At 47.9% G+C, this 18,123-nt stretch overlaps 1 protein-coding gene across 1 annotated transcript in view; it reads right to left on the bottom strand.

Moving 5' to 3' along the window:
* The window catches only part of GLP2R (glucagon like peptide 2 receptor), a 52,831-nt gene extending 35,275 nt beyond the window's left edge, over positions 1 to 17,556 (bottom strand). Inside the window, exons 1-4 of the mRNA XM_043583114.1 lie at positions 17,114 to 17,556; positions 11,118 to 11,205; positions 9,028 to 9,132; positions 5,497 to 5,618 (exon numbers count right to left, since the gene is read on the bottom strand). Of these exons, the coding sequence (XP_043439049.1) occupies positions 5,497 to 5,618; positions 9,028 to 9,132; positions 11,118 to 11,205; positions 17,114 to 17,500 (702 nt within the window). The 5' untranslated portion in view covers positions 17,501 to 17,556. The remainder of the gene's footprint in view (positions 1 to 5,496; positions 5,619 to 9,027; positions 9,133 to 11,117; positions 11,206 to 17,113) is intronic.
* Positions 17,557 to 18,123: the final 567 nt, after the last annotated feature.

Raw genomic sequence — 18,123 nt, 5'->3', positions numbered from 1 at the left:
ATCTGACTCTTGAATTAAGCTCAGGTCATGAGCTCAGGGTAGTGAGATCGAGCCCTATGTCAGGCTCCATGCTTAAGATTCTCTCTTTCCCTCTCCCTCTGCCTCTCTCCTGCTTGCACTTGAGTTCTCCCTGAAAAAAATATTGACCTGACCAAGGGCCTTAATATTTTCAGCTATTTTTTCCCTAGAAGTTTAATAGAATGAGCTCTTAAATTTAGGTATATGATCCATTTCTAGTTCATTCTTATTCATGGTGTAAAGCAAGGGTTGAAGTTTAGGGTTGTTTGCTTTTTTGTTTGTTCGCTTTCTTTTTTTTCCCATCCCATTGTTCTGGTGCTCTTTTTTGGTAGGATCATTCTTTCCCGCACTGAATTGCCTTGACGCTTTTGTCAAAAATCAATTGCCTGGGTCTTGTAGACAGAACACAGTTGGATTTTATGTTGTTTTGTTTTATCTTCTTAATCTAACCTGAGAGTTTCTGTCTTTTAATGAGGGTTTAGACCATTTACATTTAATGGGGTTATTTATCTGGCTGAGTTTTTAGATCTTCGTCCCGTCTTGTCCTTGTTCTCTGTCTGTCCTTATTTTGGTTTGAGTGTATTTTTTTAACTCAATTTTTTCTTCAACGACCTACTAGCCATACCTCTTTGTTTTGCTTTTTCGTGGTTGCTCTCATGTTTACAGTACACATCTTTAACTTATCATACTGCTACGTCCCTCATCCCGGCCTTTGTACAACTGCTGAACATTTTACTTGTATGTATGTTAGAGCCCATAATACATTGTTACTATTTTCACTTTAACTGATCGCTTATCTTTTGAAAAAGTTTTTAATGTTTATTTATTTTTGAGAGAGACAGACAGGGTGTGAGCAGGGGAGGGGCAGAGAGAGAGGGAGACACAGAATCGGAAGCAGGCTCCAGGCTCTGAGCCGTCAGCACAGAGCCCAATGAGGGGCTCAAACACACGAACCATGAGATCATGACCTGAGTCGAGGTCAGATGCTTAACCGACTGAGCCACCCAGGCGCCCCTATTCACTTATCTTTTAAGAGATTTAAAAAATAAGATTAAAAATTTTGCCTTCCTAGTTACCATTTCTGGTGCTCTGCATTCCTTTATGTTGATACAAATTCCATTTGGCATATATGCCTTTCTATGTTAAGGATTTTCTTAAACGTTTCTTATAGTGGTGGTCTGGATGCAGAAATCGCTACGTAACTTTTGAGTCTTTCCAAATCAAGCCCAACCATATTTCTATCTAGAATTAGTTTCTACGGACCCCATCAAGATCTCCATAATCCTGTCCTGTCCCTAACTGTTTTCGTTGGTCTCTCCTCTCCTCAAAACTAAATCTATCCTTCTAAAACCAGCACCAACCTACCTCTTACAAGAAGTCCTCCTTGAATGCCTCTCTGTGTATTGTCAACTCTGAACTTCGAAGACACTTGTGGTCTGTTTCACAAAGAGGGGCCTCAGTTATATTATTCATTAACGTGTTATTTGCATTTGTTTTGGATTTCTAGTTAGGCTATAAACCAAGAACCAGAGAACCAGCAAAGAAACGCATGTGCTAACGCTAAGAAGTTAGACAATTGTGTACTGAATTGGTTAGGGCAAGGGGATGTACGTAAGTACCAAGAGCACCTAGACAATTGGTTTAACTGCACCCCTTCAGAGGAGTTTCTTAAACTGTCCTCTACATGCAGCTCTCCAGTAAAACCTGGCTACTTCCCTAGTGACCCCAGAACACCCAGGTCACTCTCAGTACCAACAGGTGAGTCTTAAGTCACTCAGACATCTTTACGAAATGCTTCGTAATCATGGTGTGCAATATGCATACACTGAGGTATGCATATTGAAGGCAGGTATTCTCGGACATTGAAGGGAGGGCAAAATGGCACAACTCCTATGGGGGGGGCGGGACTCTGGCAATATTTAACACAGCTGTATATGCATCTACTTTTTAATCTAGCAGCCCCATTTCTGGGAATCTTTCCAGGGATACACCATCACAAATACGAACTAACATAGGCATACAAGGTTATTCGAGGTGGCATCATTAGCAATAAAATGTTGGAAATAATCCCAGTGGCCACAGCAGAGTGGCTGAATGGACAATGGTAGATACACAGCGTAGACAGAGTACTATGCAACTGTGAAAGGAAAAAAGGGAGAAATGCTTCTAGAACATGCTGTTAAGTGAAAAAGGCAAAATGCAGAATGCCTATCAGGCTTCAGATGTAGTGCCTTTTACGTAAGAAAAATGGTAACACAACATATTTAGATTTTGGCTTAGTTTTGCAAAAAGAAACATAAGCTGTACGTGATAATCTGACAAAAAGGGAAGGAGAAGAAAAGAAAAAAAAAGGATGCAAAGATAAACCGAAAAATCTTTAAAATGGTTAGTTATGTAAGGGAAATAGGCAGAAACGGTAAAGACAGCGATAGGAGTGTGGTTTCTCCGACCAAATGTTTTGTATCTAGTCTTGGCTTTCAAACCCTGTCAATATTGTATTTATTAAAAATAAGAGAGAAGAGGAGAGAAGGAAAGAGAGAAGAAAAAGGCAAATCCTTAACACTAATAGGAACAATTGAATAAAACCGTGTCTCCAATCAGTAACATGACCACGTAGAGAAAATAATTATTTCCAATAATTATGAACACTGTACTCTGAACATATAGCCTAAGGAAAAAACATCCTGCAAATGTGATTTTTTTTTTTCTTAAATCTGTATACTACAAAGGTCCCAGTTGTAGTGACAGTGAACACACCTAGCAATCAGATTTTGGTTTCTAATAACATTCCTCCACGTAGAGAATCCAGAACTCTTTGGAGAACTCGCTGATTTGGGCCCGGGATGGGGAAAACACGAGATGATCTTGGACCATCGTCTTGTGCCAGAAAATAAGGAAACGCTCCAAGACTAACGAGACTATCACAAAAGGACACAAGAGCCAGTTTGGAGGGATTTCACTAGCTAAATTTAGAAAAACACTGATCATCAAAATCATCATCATAATAAGTGAATAAAGCAATTAGTGAGCTCAGAGCCACGCTCAAAGCCAGAGGGAAGGGGAAGGGCCCTCCTCAGAAGAATGCCAGCTAGTAAATGTAGAAGAAAGGACAGAGCTCGAATCAATTCAAGCAAACATCATCAATGAAGGTTGAAACACTGATAAAGGTTTCTTAGGGATTAAGATCCAAGGTTCCAAACTATTGTCCTACCAATGACTGACCATATACAAAAGGAAAAAGCGCCTTTACCGTGGAGAGATCTGGCTGTCACCCCCTAGATCAAATGATCGCACGGAACATCACTGTGGAATGACACCCGATATTCTGGTCTCCCGATGTAATGCTATACAAAGTACCCAGCACCTGTGTGGATCAGCTTGAGTCTTCCCAAGTCTCTAAATCCAACTTCCAGATTACAGGAAATACAGAAGACAAGAGAGTGCATCTAATAACATCCGGAGGAAACAAACAAATCCAGCTTGTGTGACATTCTAGAACAAAGTTCTTTGGGCGGGGGGGTCTTCTAAAAGCCGGTGTTGTAGTATCATACGATTTCGCTCATACGTGGAATTTGAGAAACAAAACAGACGGGCGTACGGGAAGGGAAGCCAAAATAAGATGAAAATACAGAGGGAGACAAGCCATAAGAGACTCTTAAATGCAGAGAACAAACTGAGGGGTGGGCTAATAGGGGATGGGCATGAAGGAGGGCAGTTGTTGGGATGAGCACTGGGTGTCATACGTAAGTGATGAATCACCAGATTGTATTCCTGAAATCATTATTACACTATATGTTAACTAACTTGAATTTAAAATTTTTAAAAAAGCCAGCATCATGGGCCAGGGTGGGGAGATTACAGACGAAAAGATACGAAAGTGATATAGAATGAAATGCTCTATATAAACCTGGACAAGACTCTAGTCCATGGAAGAAAAGCTATAAAAATGGGAGGGGAAAACGGGGGATATTTGAATGTGGATAAAACATCAGCTGATATGCAGTTAATTGCTGGTTTGTACTCATGAGGGATAATGTCTTTGCTTAGAAAGGACCTGATGAATATTTAAGAGTGAAATCTCCTGATGCCTACAAATTATTGTCAGACATTTCACGAGAAGAGAGGCGAAGCAAAAGCAAATCCGGGGAAATGTTAAGACAGTTTGAATTTTAGATAATGGGTCTATGAGTGTTTATTATTCTTGTAACTTTTCTGTATGTTTGGCTATTTCAAAATACAATGCTGAAAAACACATATAGTTGATATATCTTGTGTTATATGGAAACCAAATGTCATCACTAAAATTATAAATTAAAATTATACACACACACATACACATATACACACGTGCACTAACACAATCTCTGTAAAAAGTACCATTTATCGTACATAAGGACCCCCAACTGATGAGATTTTTGTTTACCAACACTCTGAAAAGCAACGATCTAATATCACTCGCCTTTCGTGGGCAAAATGTCAACCCTCTATTAGAAACACAGGCAAACATGGTTTTTTTGTGTTTTGGAGTTTCTGCGTTTTTTGTGGATTTTGTTTTTTGTTTTTTGTTTTTTTTGTTTGTTTGTTTGTTTGTTTGAGTATGTGAATTCCTGGAAATACGGTCATTTGCAGAGGGGAGGAGGCCATACCCTGGTCGTCACCTTCCTAAAGAGAGAAATCTTTACTTGCAATCTTGGAGAGTGCAGTTTTCAACTCTTGTTTTGTGTCCCTGCCCCCTGCCTCCAAGGGGGCCCCTGCAGACCTGAGCCCAGAGGAAGCAGCAGGCTGTCATGTCAGCCCTGCTGGTGAGTCCCCGGGATCACCTCTGCCCCAGCCTCAGCTGCCCGTTGGCTTCCCCTGGGGAACTAGGTACCCGTCTGATGCCCAGACCCCATCACAGACCCACCGACTCAGAATCTGTGAAACCAGGGGTGCCTGGGTGGCTCAGTCGGTTAAGCGTCCGACTTTGGCTCAGGTCATGATCTCGAGGTTCGTGAGTTTGAGCCCCGCGTCGGGCTCTGTGCTGACATCTTGGAGCTTGGAGCCTGGAGCCTGCTTTGGATTCTGTCTCCCTCTCTCTCTCTCTCTCTCTCTGCTCATGCTCTGCCTCTCTCTCTCCCCAAAATAAATAAACATTAAAAAAAGAATCTGTGAAACCATCCCTTCGGTATTTATTAAGTGCCCACGGTGTGAAAACGTTTCTGGGCACCCCAGTACTAGGCCAGGGGTGAGAAGCGGAGGGTCCTTGGGGGTCCACACGTCACCCTGAGCTGCAAAAGAAATTCAGCCAGAAAAAACAGCCGGAGGTTGGCTGTTGTGTGACTGTGGACCTTCCCCAGGTGAGTCTGGGGCAGACTGGCTTCAGAGGAAGCCTCTCTGTGTGGCCCCAAAAGCCAACCGGGGGGGTGGGGGTGGAGGGGGACCCTGGTGGAGGGTGGGGGGAGGGGAGGACCCCATCGTCACCGGGCCAGGCAGACTCACTTTCTGTTCGGAGCTGTGCTTCCTGGAGCATTCGGAATCATCTTGCCAAATATTTGTGGAGTTATCCAGTGTCTGCCAGGTGCCCTGAGCCAGGCAGCGTCTGTAGGCCCTTCCAGAGTTTTCTGCAAAAGTAAACAGAGCTCTGGGAGAAAGGTCAGGGGCCACAGCCCATTCCCCAGGACGTGGCGAGGTCCTCACCGCAAAGCTGTGGAAAATCCCAGGGAAAAGGGATTTGCATTTCCCTCAGGAAAACACGGAAGCTTCTGCGTTTCATAACAAACCACGACCCGCTCACGTCTGCTGTGTTTACCCAAAGTCCCGGGAGCCAGAATAGTCCCTCTGAGTCCCTGACTCGGAGATGCACAGCCCGACTGGGAGACTCGCGGACCTGGGGTGCGATCGGAGGGCCATCGCGTCCTGGTGCTTAAGGGGCGATGTCGTGAGGAAGAGACAGGGGTGGACCCAGCCTGCTGGGCCACCTCCAAGCTCGGTGGCCTGGAGCTCGTGGTCTCTCCGCTCCCTGAGATGCTCTGCCCGCTATGATGATCGATGTGGCCCAGCCACATCCATTCCCGGGACCCTTCCTTCCCCAACGGGGTCTCCCCCTCCCTGGGCCACTGGCAACTGGACTTGCAAACGAGAAATGGAAAATGTCCGAACTTTCCCGCCCCGAGCCTGTTGGCAGCAGCCTGATGGTGACGCTTCGCTGGCTTTAATGGACAGACACCCAGAGGGAGCTCCCATCTGCCACCCGAAGGGCCCCTCGGAGCCTGTCCGACTGACCCCTCCAGCACCATTCTCCCAACACCTGCTCCCCAGACCTGCGCCCCCTGCCCACTTCCTGCCTCTGATGATGGCAGACCCTATTTCCCAGGCCTGGGGCCCCAAACCTTGGAGCCTTCCTTGATTTTTCTCTGTGTCTCTTATGCTTCATCCGGCCCATCAACCAAGCCTGTCAGCTGCCGGGCTTCCAACCTACCCGAGTCTGAGCACAGCCTTTCACCTTTCACCTTCTGTTCCCCCTCCCTAGAGCTGCCCTTCACCCTTTCCCTCTCTCCCTCTCTCGGTTTATTGCAAATGCCTCCAATACTCCTGACCCTCCTCATGGTCTATGGGTAACACGACAGTCACACCATGTCATGCCTTGTCCCAAATCTTCCCAGGGCCGTCTGAAAACAAGTCAGGGTCCTTCCCTGGCCCCCACAAAGCCCTGGAAGGTCTGGCTCCTAGTACTCTCTGACCTGACCTCCCGGTGGCTCTCTTTCCCCTTCAGGGCTGTCACCGTTACAGTCCCCCGTCACACCCTCCCCACCCTCCGATTGGAGTTCTTGTTCCCCTGGTCTTTTCCCACCAGAACTGTTCTTCTTCCTTCTCTAACCCTCTCCTTTGCCTCCATATTTTCTTCTCACTTGCAAGAACCCGTCTGGATTCTAAGATTTAACGCACAGGATGTTGAGCAGAAGAGTAACTTCCCACCTTCTGCGAATCACACTCCCTCTGGGACACTCCAGAAGCCCAGATCCCATTTTTAAAAAAAGCCTTGAACTCAACTTCTTTGCAAGTTTAGATTTTGGACCACGTTTCCCCCCCGCCCCCCAAGTGGAATGTACCCGTGTCTTTAGCTCTTGGGAAAAACAGGTGGACGGAGGGGCCGGGTGGTGATGGTCCGTTTCATGTGCCCTTGAGACCCGTGGACACTCGGGGTCTTAAAGACCTTCAGGAATCCAAGGGCTTGACCTCGGTCTCAGCCTCAGTTCCGTTTACGAAGCACCTACCGTGCGGCTGACTCCGTGCCTGCCTTTTTGTTCATTCCTCTGCGTGGCCTTAAAAGTAGTCACTGTTTGCTTCACTTTGCAGACAAGAAAACCACAGCTCGGAGGGCTTGGACACTTGCCCAAAGTCCCAGAGGGTAAAAGCAAGGGGCAGGCTCTGGACCCCACATGCAGGGCTCTTTCCACCCCACTACGCTGGCTTGCCCCAACTATCCAGACTCTCTGGTCCAGCAGACTCTGGTATCTTCCTTTAAACGTCACGTCCTCATGCCTTCTGGGTCACCTCCAGCTGGATTTGACCAGAGCACAGTTCCACAGAATATGCTACTAGCTTTCCCATCGAGACATGCATCTCTCTTCCTTGGAAACTCTCTCTTAATCGAAACCAGGTTTTAACTGATGATGAGTTAGTGAGCTGAAATTAAACACAAAGTATCACCATCTCGCCTGCACAGAAACCCGTTCTCACTTGGTTTTGCCTAGAACTTTGTAACCGCTTATGTTTTTTGAGAATAATTTTTGTTTTACTTGCTCTCTGATGGTCTGCGATCAAAGGCAAAAGAGTTCTAACCAGTAATTGCTTCTGTCCCCTTCCAGAATAAACCCACCAAGAGGCTGGGCTGCTGGGGCCGGTGGGGGGCAGGATAATCATCCTGGAGTCCTACGTAATAGCCACTTCCTTCAGGCAGGGTGGGGGCGAGCTGAGTGGTTAAAGATTCCATCCAAGTCCCATGGGGCTTAAAAGCACCATCCACCAGCACCACCTTCCAATGTTATTGCAAGGGTAATTTTTTTTAAGGTTAAAAAATTGGGGGGCACCTGGGTGGCTCAGTCGGTTAAGCATCCGACTTCAGCTCAGGTCATGATCTTACAGTCCATGAGTTCGAGCTCCGCATCAGGCTCTGTGATGACAGCTCGGAGCCTGGAGCCTGCTTCAGATTCTTTCTTCCTCTCTCTCTGCCCCTGCCCCCCTCTGTCTCTCTCTCTCTCTGTCAAAAATAAAACATTTTTTTTAAATTATAAAAAAAAAGATTAAAACTATTTTTTAAATGTTCATTTTATTTTTGACAGAGAGAGAGGGAGAGAGCATGCATGCGAGTAGGGGAGAGGCCGAGAGAGGGAGAGGGAGACACAGATTCAGAAGCAGGCTCCACGCTCTGAGCTGTCAGCACAGGACCCAACGTGGGGCTTGAACCCATGAACTGTGAGATCATGACCTGAGCCAAAGTCAGGCGCTTAACCGACCGAACCACCCAGGTGCCCCAAGATTTTATTTTTAAGTAATCTGTGCACCCAACACGGGGCTCGAACTCACAACCCTGAGATCAAGAGTTGCGTGCTTTACTGACTGAGCCAGCCGGGCACCCATTGCGAGGATAGTTTTGATGCCCTTCTTCTCCATCTGACAAGCCCAAAGTTGGGGATGTGAGCATCCCAATCTCTCCCCCACCTCTCACTCCTCTCCACGATGACCCTGCAGTAAATTCAGTGATAGCTGGGCCTAGACTCTCCAGTCTCCAAAGAAAAGAGGACTATTGCATTAATGGAGCATCCAGGTGCAGAAGACAAGCGGAGGTACACAGAGAAGAAGGAAAGTGTGTTACTGACAGTGTAGGAGACCTTCTGTGGGGAGCAGACTTCAGAAGACCACAAGATTGGAGCGTGCTCTCTCTCTCTCTAGTTGCTCCCTGACTGGCCTACCCAGGAGGGAGCAGCCCTTAAGGAAACTGCCAGAAAATGGCAAAATAAGACTTACTACCTTCATGCCACCAAGGTAAGTAGGAAGGGCAGGGAACAGAGACATTTCCTGGAGAAGAATGAGGCCAGCACACGTATCGATCAAAGGTCCCGTTACAAAAGGTCCCTGTGGAGAGAAAAGGTCCAGAATGAATGGAAGTGTTGGAGCATCCAAGCCACTGACGGAGGCAGAGGTGCCCAGGAGCCCAGAGCTGGCATGGGAAGCTGGTGCATCTTGCTCAGGAACTAGCATGGGTATCCCACTGTCCAGACGGTCAAGGTTGCGGAATGGTGTGGGGAGGAAGGAATCAGCTTAGCGCATCCCCAAGCACTGTGACTCTGTCTACCCAACCTGACCTCTGGCCCTGGTCCCATCAGCTATGTCAGTGTGTACATCATGCTGATGTTGGTTTGTTTTAACATGGACTGAACTCTCACACAAACTCGGGGTCAAGAGGACACTTGGGGATTCAGCCAGGGCCTTCTGTTCCATAATTAACTAAAGAATCATCAAACCTTCATCAGTTAGATCCTGGAACACCCATACTGTGAAATGTGCAAGATGGCCAGTGGGTAGACAGGGAGAATTGAGGTTCTTGGTTACATGTATCTGACCCAACCCCTATTTGGTCATATTTCTCCATTCGAAGACCAAGCCAACAATCATTATGAGATATCTGCACCATGTCAAATTCAAGGGATGATTTACACCCTGGCACTTGGCAATGAGAAGATAAAAACCTACGATGCAGCCTTATGGGCCTCCTGGAATGGAGTGAAGGGGTTTCAGGCCAGATCCCAAATGTCCATATTGCAAGCGGCTCACTCCTGGGAGCCAAGCATCGTTCCTATCTGCTTCCTATTGGGTCTGGAACACAAGGGCCACTCAGGTTGAACAGCCACGTTCCTGGCGTCAGGACCCCACAGACACAGATCTGCCAGGTTATGAGCTGGCTCAGGCGTCTCGCGGACCCAACTGCCAAGTGTCGGCACATGGTCTATGTGAAGCAGTGCTCACCTGGCCGAGCTGCTCATGGCATGACTTCAAATAAAGAGGACTTGTCCTACTTTGATTTCAGAAAGCAAAGTATTTCAGCATTCCCCAAAGTGAGGGGTGGTTCTTGTAACAGATGTCAAGCATCGATTGCTACCAGTCCGGGCTGAAAAAAATATTCAGAGGGAGAGGGGTATGGCTTGAAGGCTGGCACTGGTTTTGGGTCCAGAAAAAGAAGAGAGAGTTCATGATGTCCTGTCTTCTTGTGGGCCCCTAAATGAAATACTCTGAAAGCAGCCAGAAGGATAAGGAGGGGCCGGCTTTCATCATTACAAAAGTTAAAAAAAAAAAAAAAGAGTCTAGATGCACTCAAAGAGTCGGTATGAGGGCAGGAGAGGCCATGGACTGATCAAACTATTAGCATAGTTGCTAGAACACTCTAAATCTACTGTAGATCTGGATAAGAGAAATGTTAAGACTCAGATTCAGATAATACCCTGGGGGACTGAGGACTTCCTCCCACCCACCTACCCAATAGAGTCCCAGGTTAATCTATGGCAGTTGCTCACATCATGGTGGTGAGTGTGCTGTGACTGATGGCTTTAATAAATAGTCACATCTATGAACATCTTGTCTCATGTTCTCTTTTATAATAAGAGGTGGGAGTCTCTCTTCCCTTCCCTTGAACCTGGGTAGGCCTTGGTAACCATCTGACCCAATTAAACATGGAGGAAGTAGCTTCTGAGGCTAGATCATAAAAGGCAACATGGCCTCTGGTCACCCGCCATGCTGTGAGGAGCCCAGGTGGTGTAGACGGGCTGTGGGGAAGTGTTATGGCCAACGGACTCTCAGCTGGGAGCCATCATCAACCAGCAGACGTAAGTGTGAACAAACCTTCAGATGATTCCAGCCCCAGTCATCGATACTTCCAGCTAAACTTCAGATACTAAAGAGCAAAAACAAGCCATCCTCGCTGTGCCTGGTCTGAATTCCTCACCCACAGAAACTGTGAGAGATCATAAATGATGATGATGATGATGATGATGATGATTGCTTTAAGCCACTAACCTTTGGAGCTATTTGTTACACAGCCATGGGTAGCTCATACATGTGCTTACCAGGAGGTTCCTTGAGTAAGTCTCTCAGACACTTCTCTTTGTATTGAGCCCACTTGCGAGTTGTGTCCTCAAGGAGGGATCCTGTAACCTGGGCAGAAAACACCACGGTGACCCCCAGGTTAGCCACAAACACAGAGGAGGCCTCATTAGCATTTTGCCATGACTCTCAAACCGTCCCACTGAAGGGACCTTCCTGCCCTGCACTGAGAAGCAGAACTTCTTCAACATCTCATGTCCCATCTTACAGATGCACATGGATTTCGCATTCACTCCCTGATCTAATCACACTGGTTTTAGTACAAATATGGAAGATTTTTCTTCCGCCACAAAATCTTCAACTGGGGTTGACGTTTCAAGAGGAGGCAACCCGCTCACCCTGAATGGCACGCCCTGGTATATGAATATTTGCACATTCCTAAGATTATGTGCATCTCAAAGAGAGAAGCATTGTACCAAGAAGGGCCCGATACTGTCGGGGAAAGGCTACGAATTTTAGGGACCTGTGCCATCCCACCTAGCGGCCCATGGGTCCAGAGTCAAAGATTGGGTAGACAGATGCTCTGCTACTAAACTGAGGCCTTGGGAGTTTTTTCTTTCTGACATGAACTGTCTCCTCCCATAGAGTCTTAAAAATACAGCACATCTTTTTGGGCTTTGCGGACAACAGAGTTGTCCAACAACATCTAATTGCATATCCATACCACTGTTTTTGTCTTTTGAACAAAACAAGGGGTTTAAAGGGGTTTTCTCTTCTTTAACTTAACTCATCTTTATTGAGCACCTGTTGTGCGCTAGGCTTTGCATTAAGGAGGGACCGAAAGGGTGCAGTGATGAGCAAGATACAGCTTCTGCCCCAAAGGACTTAGAATCTGCGAAAGATAAGACAACTGTGTAATTGGCTGGCATCCAAAGTCAAGTGACATTCTTATGCCATCGTCCTCTGCTTCTAAAGAGCCTCATCTCCTAGTGGCTCAGTATTGGCACCATTGGTCATGAACCAGAAATGAGGAGTTTTCCTTGGCTCAACTAAGCACCAGATTCTGTCCTAAGCCTCTCTCCTGCCTAACCCTGCCTCCCACTTCTTCTGCCTCTGACCTGGTCCACACTGCCCCCAAAGGGATAGGTCCACAGGGCTCTCCTGCGTAAGGTCTTCCCCTCGCAGCCTGTTGACTTGACTTCACATCTCAACCACCCCCAGCTCAAGCCTCTCGACCCCAGTCATGCTTTTCTACGACTTTGGAAAACGTCCTCTCGTCCACCCTCGTCGTCAACCTGGCTCACTCCTTGTTCGCCCCTGTTCACTCGAGACTAATGACCCCTGATCATGCTTGACCACCTCTGTCACTCAAGTCTTGAGCTAATGACCCTTCTCCCCAGTGACCCCACACATAAACAAGTCCTATGGCCCATTGTGTTGTATTGTCATTGGGGCTTGAATTGTCCAACCCCTTCACTATCCCATATATTCCTTGAGGGCTGACATACGTCTTTTCATCTCTGAATACAAGCCCCTAGCACAGGGCAGGAGCTATTGTCCTCAGTTTCCCCCAAATTCCAGCTAAAGAAACAGAAGCACAGGTGTGGGGCAGAGTTGGGGTGGGGCTGAACACAGGAGGGGTTAAATATGTGATCACACACACACACACACACACACACACACACACAGCCAGCACCACCATCACCCTCACCCCCCACGAAAAAACCCCAACCACCCATGAGCCCAATGGGGCAGCCAGTTTCCACCTTCTGAGTAATTAGTCCAATCTACCTTCTCCCTCCTCTGCCCTGCGTGGCCCACCCCCCAGTGCTATGGAATTCATGACGGGGTCTGGGAATAATTCCTTCACATTTTTTTCCCAAAGAATCACACGGCTAGCTTATTGAAGAAGAATTGGTATAGTCATTGTTAGACTAGGGGTTCCCAAACTTTCTCAACTCATGGCGCCCTCAGTGGCTCCATCATTTCCCCCACAGCACCCCTAAGCCAAAAGAAATGCCTAAAGTCCCATTCATTTAGTAGGTGGGGCCAAACAACTTAAAGAAACTTTTGCATCCTAGCAACTGTGTGCCCACCGGAGATTGGACAACCTCCCAAATCTGGGAATCAGATCGGACACAGCCATGTTTGCACCTGTTCCATACTGATGTTTGGGTGGTCCTTGCTTTTTATGATAGCATCTGCAAAACACTCCCAGCTTTGTAGAGATCCAACATCATCAAAGGGAGAGGAGTGTTACCGAATACTGAAACTATGAACTACCCCGAGCCAGGTCCGGCAGATGTCATGTAGAGCTGGACTTCCCTTGAAAAATTAAAACGTCTTACAGCAGCCCGGTGAACTCACAGCGGTGCCTCGAGGCACCTTAGCACACAATTTAGAAACCATGGGATTAGCCAACAAGTAACAATGATAATGATAATGAGGAGGAAATAGTTGGCATTTATCCCTAGGCAATAGGCTTTCAGTCTCCCCTTAATATTTTCTGTCTCTGAGTTGTGGCAAGAATCAAGATGGAAGTTTATTAACACATTAAGGAAATAAACATCCTAACTGGACCATAGAGGAGTCTATGTTATTTTCCACAAGTTCAGCACATAAATTGATAGCCAAATTGTCAGCTTCCAGAATCCTGCAGGCCGTCGAAGTAAGACCCTTTCTTAGATAAGGTGCTGTTTATGTCCTCAGGGACTTCCCTGGAACCGGCCAAGGAAAAGACAATAAAGTCAGTCAGGCACGTGAACTGTCCCTGGATGGACATGACCCTCTCCTCCTGCCCTATGCCATGACTGATGGCCATGGCTAAAAGTGCAAGAAGACGGGGGAGGAGGCGGTGGAGGGGGGTGGGGGGAGAAGGAGAAGGACAAAGAAGAGAAGAAAAAGAAGGAGAAGAAATCTACAAAGCACTGAATTTGGTCAATGTAGGGGAGCTGGAGAAACTCAGACTGCCTTCCCAAGCACCTGTCCTAAAGACACAAGGAACACAAGACGCAAATCCAAGTTCAATCACAGCCCGATTCAAACAAAATAGAGGCAAGGCAAGAACACGGATGGATGTTTTCTAACTGGAAAAATGGACTGGATCTCGATTCTTCTTTCCCTCTTCCCTTTCTCACAGGCAACCAGCATCAGCGACTAACTTGGCTGAAAAGAGAGGAAAAGGAAAAAAAGACCTTCTGTTGACGGCTTTAAATACATTTTATTGTATTCTTGGTTCAAGAAGGCATCTGCCTCTCTGTCAATCAAACAAAAATTACAGGAAAGCAAAAAGGGGAGAAGGTGGAATCAGAATCTTATATCAGAAATTACCATCTCCTTCCGGACTCTGCTGTCTGTGCACATGCTTCCGTTTACTTTCTTCTTTTTCTTTCCCTTTTTATTTTAACCAAAAAAGGAAATCATCTTGCTTTGTGTTTTCACCGGAAGATATAGGGTGACTATGTATCCATTTCAAGACCCATACTTCTAAAATGCCATTTGAACAGCTACATAATGTTCTATGAACACATGTGATATAATTTTAAATCTTCCAGCATGAAACACTTGCACTGGCTTAGAGGATTGTTAATAGAAATGATGCTGCACTGAAAATATTCACAGTTAAATGTTTGAGCACATCTTCATTTTCTTAGGAGAAATTCCTTCAATTGGAATTTCTGGGCCAGAGAGGATACACATTTTTAAAGGGTTCTGGTAACATAGCGCCAAACTGTCCTCGCCAAACTTTTTTTAATTTAAAAATATGCACCTTTTTACACTCTCATCGGCAATGCACGAAAGAGTCACAGATTTGTTTCTCCAAGAGCCTTCGATAGAGAGTTCATGTTTTTTAAAGCCAGAGCAACTGCTAATTCACTTAAATGAGCTGGGGTGGGGGGTGGGGGTGGAACCTGCTTGGATTTCGAAACTAAACCATCCCTGAGAATTTCTCATGAAGTGAATTTTATGAAGACTTTCTGCCAGAAAACATGCCATAGTCATTAATATTCCAGGCAGGGAAAGCATCTGTGAGCAAAATCCATCATGAAAGTCTACGCAAAGCCTCGTCGTGTAAACATCTGGAGGGAAAATATGGGTTTTTAAGACTGAGAACCAAGAGCGGGGCGGGGGGGGGGACATTGGGGCTATAGATGCACACTGGAGGACAGACAGAGGAAAGAGCTTCTAGAAATAGATGCGGATGGCAGACCAGGGACACTGCTCGCTCGGGAAGAGTATTGATTGTGAGAATGCCAAATGATAGAGCTGAGGGGTGGCTCTTTCAGTGTCATAAGCTGGCCTGACACATTGCAAATTTCACTGCCGTAACATATATACGTATATATTCCGTATGTCGACAGCTCCCAAAGGAATGCCAGGGAAGCGAGAACACTTCAGACACCACGGGCTGACTTGATTCCCTGGTGCCACTGTTCACGAGCCACGTGATCTCAGGTGACCGTCTAACTCCCACCGACCTTAATTTCCCCGACTGCAAAATGGGCTCGCTAATAACACCTCCGTCCGAGGCTCGTGGCGGGGACCTAGCGGGACGATGCTACAGCCGTGGTGGGCACTTAGGGGACGATCGACGCGTGATCGTGTGTAAGAAGGGGAGCGAGGCTAGACAGTTCTGTGTTCAGTTTTAATGTGCCGCGTACAGAAGACTGAAGCCAGGATGCGCGTTCCGTAGGGACTCGCCCGGCAACCCGCTGGGTCTCAGGAGCACGATGGTGGCCCGCCCAGAGGCTGCCACCATGGCAGGGATTCCACGAGACCATCCATCGGGCTCACATCCACGGTCCGTGAGGGCTTGAAGGCAGTCTCGGGGAGGAGTCGGATGCAGAGAATTTGGTGGGTGTTTTCTGCCTGTCTGGTCCCGGGTTAGCGCCAAAGAAAGCCCGATGAGGTGCACACTTACGAGATCAGGGACACGGCCCTCCCTGTTATGGGGGCAGAGGAGGCATTTCTACCAGGAGGGCCTCCCTCTCGGGGTTGCTGAGAGCACGAAATGAGTTAGTACACAGGACGTGCCAGGCACCGGCCCTGGAGAACATCGTGAGTGTTCCATCCAAGGGTTAGCTTGTGTTAGCTCTTACTGTATTTCGTTAGGACGAAAGCAGGTTGCAATACAATATTTATAGTCCGAGCCTATGTTAAAAAAAAAAAAAAAACAACTATATGGAAATAAATGGCAGAAAAATGTCTCAAATTACGAGACCCCCAAAGCGAACGAGGGTGATTTCTGGGGGATGGGAACCCAGTGATTTATAGCTGGTGGTTGTACTTCTTCAGATTGCATACGTTTAATTTTTTAACCAATGCTCATTCTATATTTTCATACTGAGAAGGAGGGAAAAGGAGAAAGGAAAGGAGGAAAAAAAAAAAAAAACAACCCACTGTCCATCAACCTAAATACTCAGGCCTGAGAAAACTGTACAGCAGATAAGAGGACCTATGTGACTAGTTTAAATGCTATTTACAAAAAAATTTTTAAGTTGATTTTTGAGAGAGAGAGAGAGAGGGAGACAGAGTGTAAGCGGGGGAGGGGCAGAGAGAGAGGGAGACACAGAATGGGAAGCAGGCTCCAGGCTCCGAGCTGTCAGCACAGGGCCCGAGGTGGGTGTCGAACCCCCCGAACCGCCAGATCGTGACCTGAGCCGAAGTCGGACACCCAACTGATTGAGCCACCCAGGCGCCCCTTGAACGTTATTGACAGAGTTCACACGGCCCCTGGGAAATGCTTATATAAATGATGTCAAGGGGGAAATGGGATTCAAAACGCTTTATACATCACGATTTCAGCTGCCTAGAAGCATGCATAGGATTTGCAGAAAACATGCCAAAATTCGAACAGCGATGGCCTCCGAATACCGGGATTGTGGTTTCTCGCTGCTTCCCTCTTAACGTTTTTCCAAATTGCCTACCAGAGCCCCACACGGCTTCTCGGATCGGAGAAGATACAAAAGTGGTCCTAACGGCAATCATTGTAACAATAACAGTGAGAACGCGCTCTTACTTGCTTGATGAAGACCAGGAGCAGCAGGCCGAGGACCGGGGGAGAGCGCTTCCCGGAGGCGGGGAGAGGCCTGGCCCCCCGGGCAACGGGGGTGCCCATGGGCAGCGCGTGGACTCCAGGTGGGGGACCCCGCTTCCTTCTCCGGGGCGCCGCCCCGCTCGGTGCCGGCCTCCCCTTCCCTTGCCGCGACTTCACAAGTGCGGGCACGCTTCTAGAAAGGTCCGAGATGTACCACAGGCGGCCTCCCGCTGCATTCTTCCCTGCACGGGGCGGGGGGGGGGGAAATGTTTGCACAAACCCAGTGCGCGCACACGGGGAGGAGAGCCTCCGAACCGGTCTAGAGCCACCTACCGAATGTGCAGGGTTTCTCAGAAGCCGGCGGCTCATCCCCCGCCCCGGCCCCCACCCCGAGGGCAGGGAGATTTTTCCCAGACCTTCCCCAAGTCGGCTGTGCTCCCAGGGACTTCCTCAGCAGAGGCCGCCCCGGGAGGAAAAGCCGGGCAGGCAATGGGCCCCGCTTCCGAAGCCCCCGCTGAGCGCACAAGGCCACCACCGGTTCCAGCTGCCCTTCAGCAGGACAGGGTGGGCCCGGTTCCAGCCGTGCGGTGGGCGTCTTGGTGAGGGGGTTGCGTTTCTTACTAAGGCAGCAGCTCGTCCTGGCCGCGAGGGCAGGGTCTCCTCCTGGGGGCCCCCGTCTATGTTAACACTTCCAGGGAGAGCTCAGGTCCGGACCCAGGTCCTGAAGCAAAGCCCCCAGTCCGGGACCCGGGCCCTGTCTACACCAGAGCACAAGGACGAGGGGAGAAGGCAACTAACATGTTTGTAGTTTCACACACGTGCATTTGCACACGAGCTTTCGGCCCACCGCCTGCTTCCTTTGCCCTCACGATGGTCCGGTGAGGGCGTGATCATTTCCCCACCTGACAGATGAGCAGGTGAGGTCCAGAGAGGTTAGGATGCTTGCTCAAGGCCACACAGCAGTAAATGGGAGAGCCGGGGTTACCCAGAAT

Source organism: Prionailurus bengalensis, chromosome E1 (assembly GCF_016509475.1).
Source record: "Prionailurus bengalensis isolate Pbe53 chromosome E1, Fcat_Pben_1.1_paternal_pri, whole genome shotgun sequence".
Lineage (NCBI taxonomy): Eukaryota > Metazoa > Chordata > Mammalia > Carnivora > Felidae > Prionailurus > Prionailurus bengalensis.
Note: the sequence above shows the minus strand (reverse complement) of the source record. Positions and strands in the feature narration are given on the sequence as shown.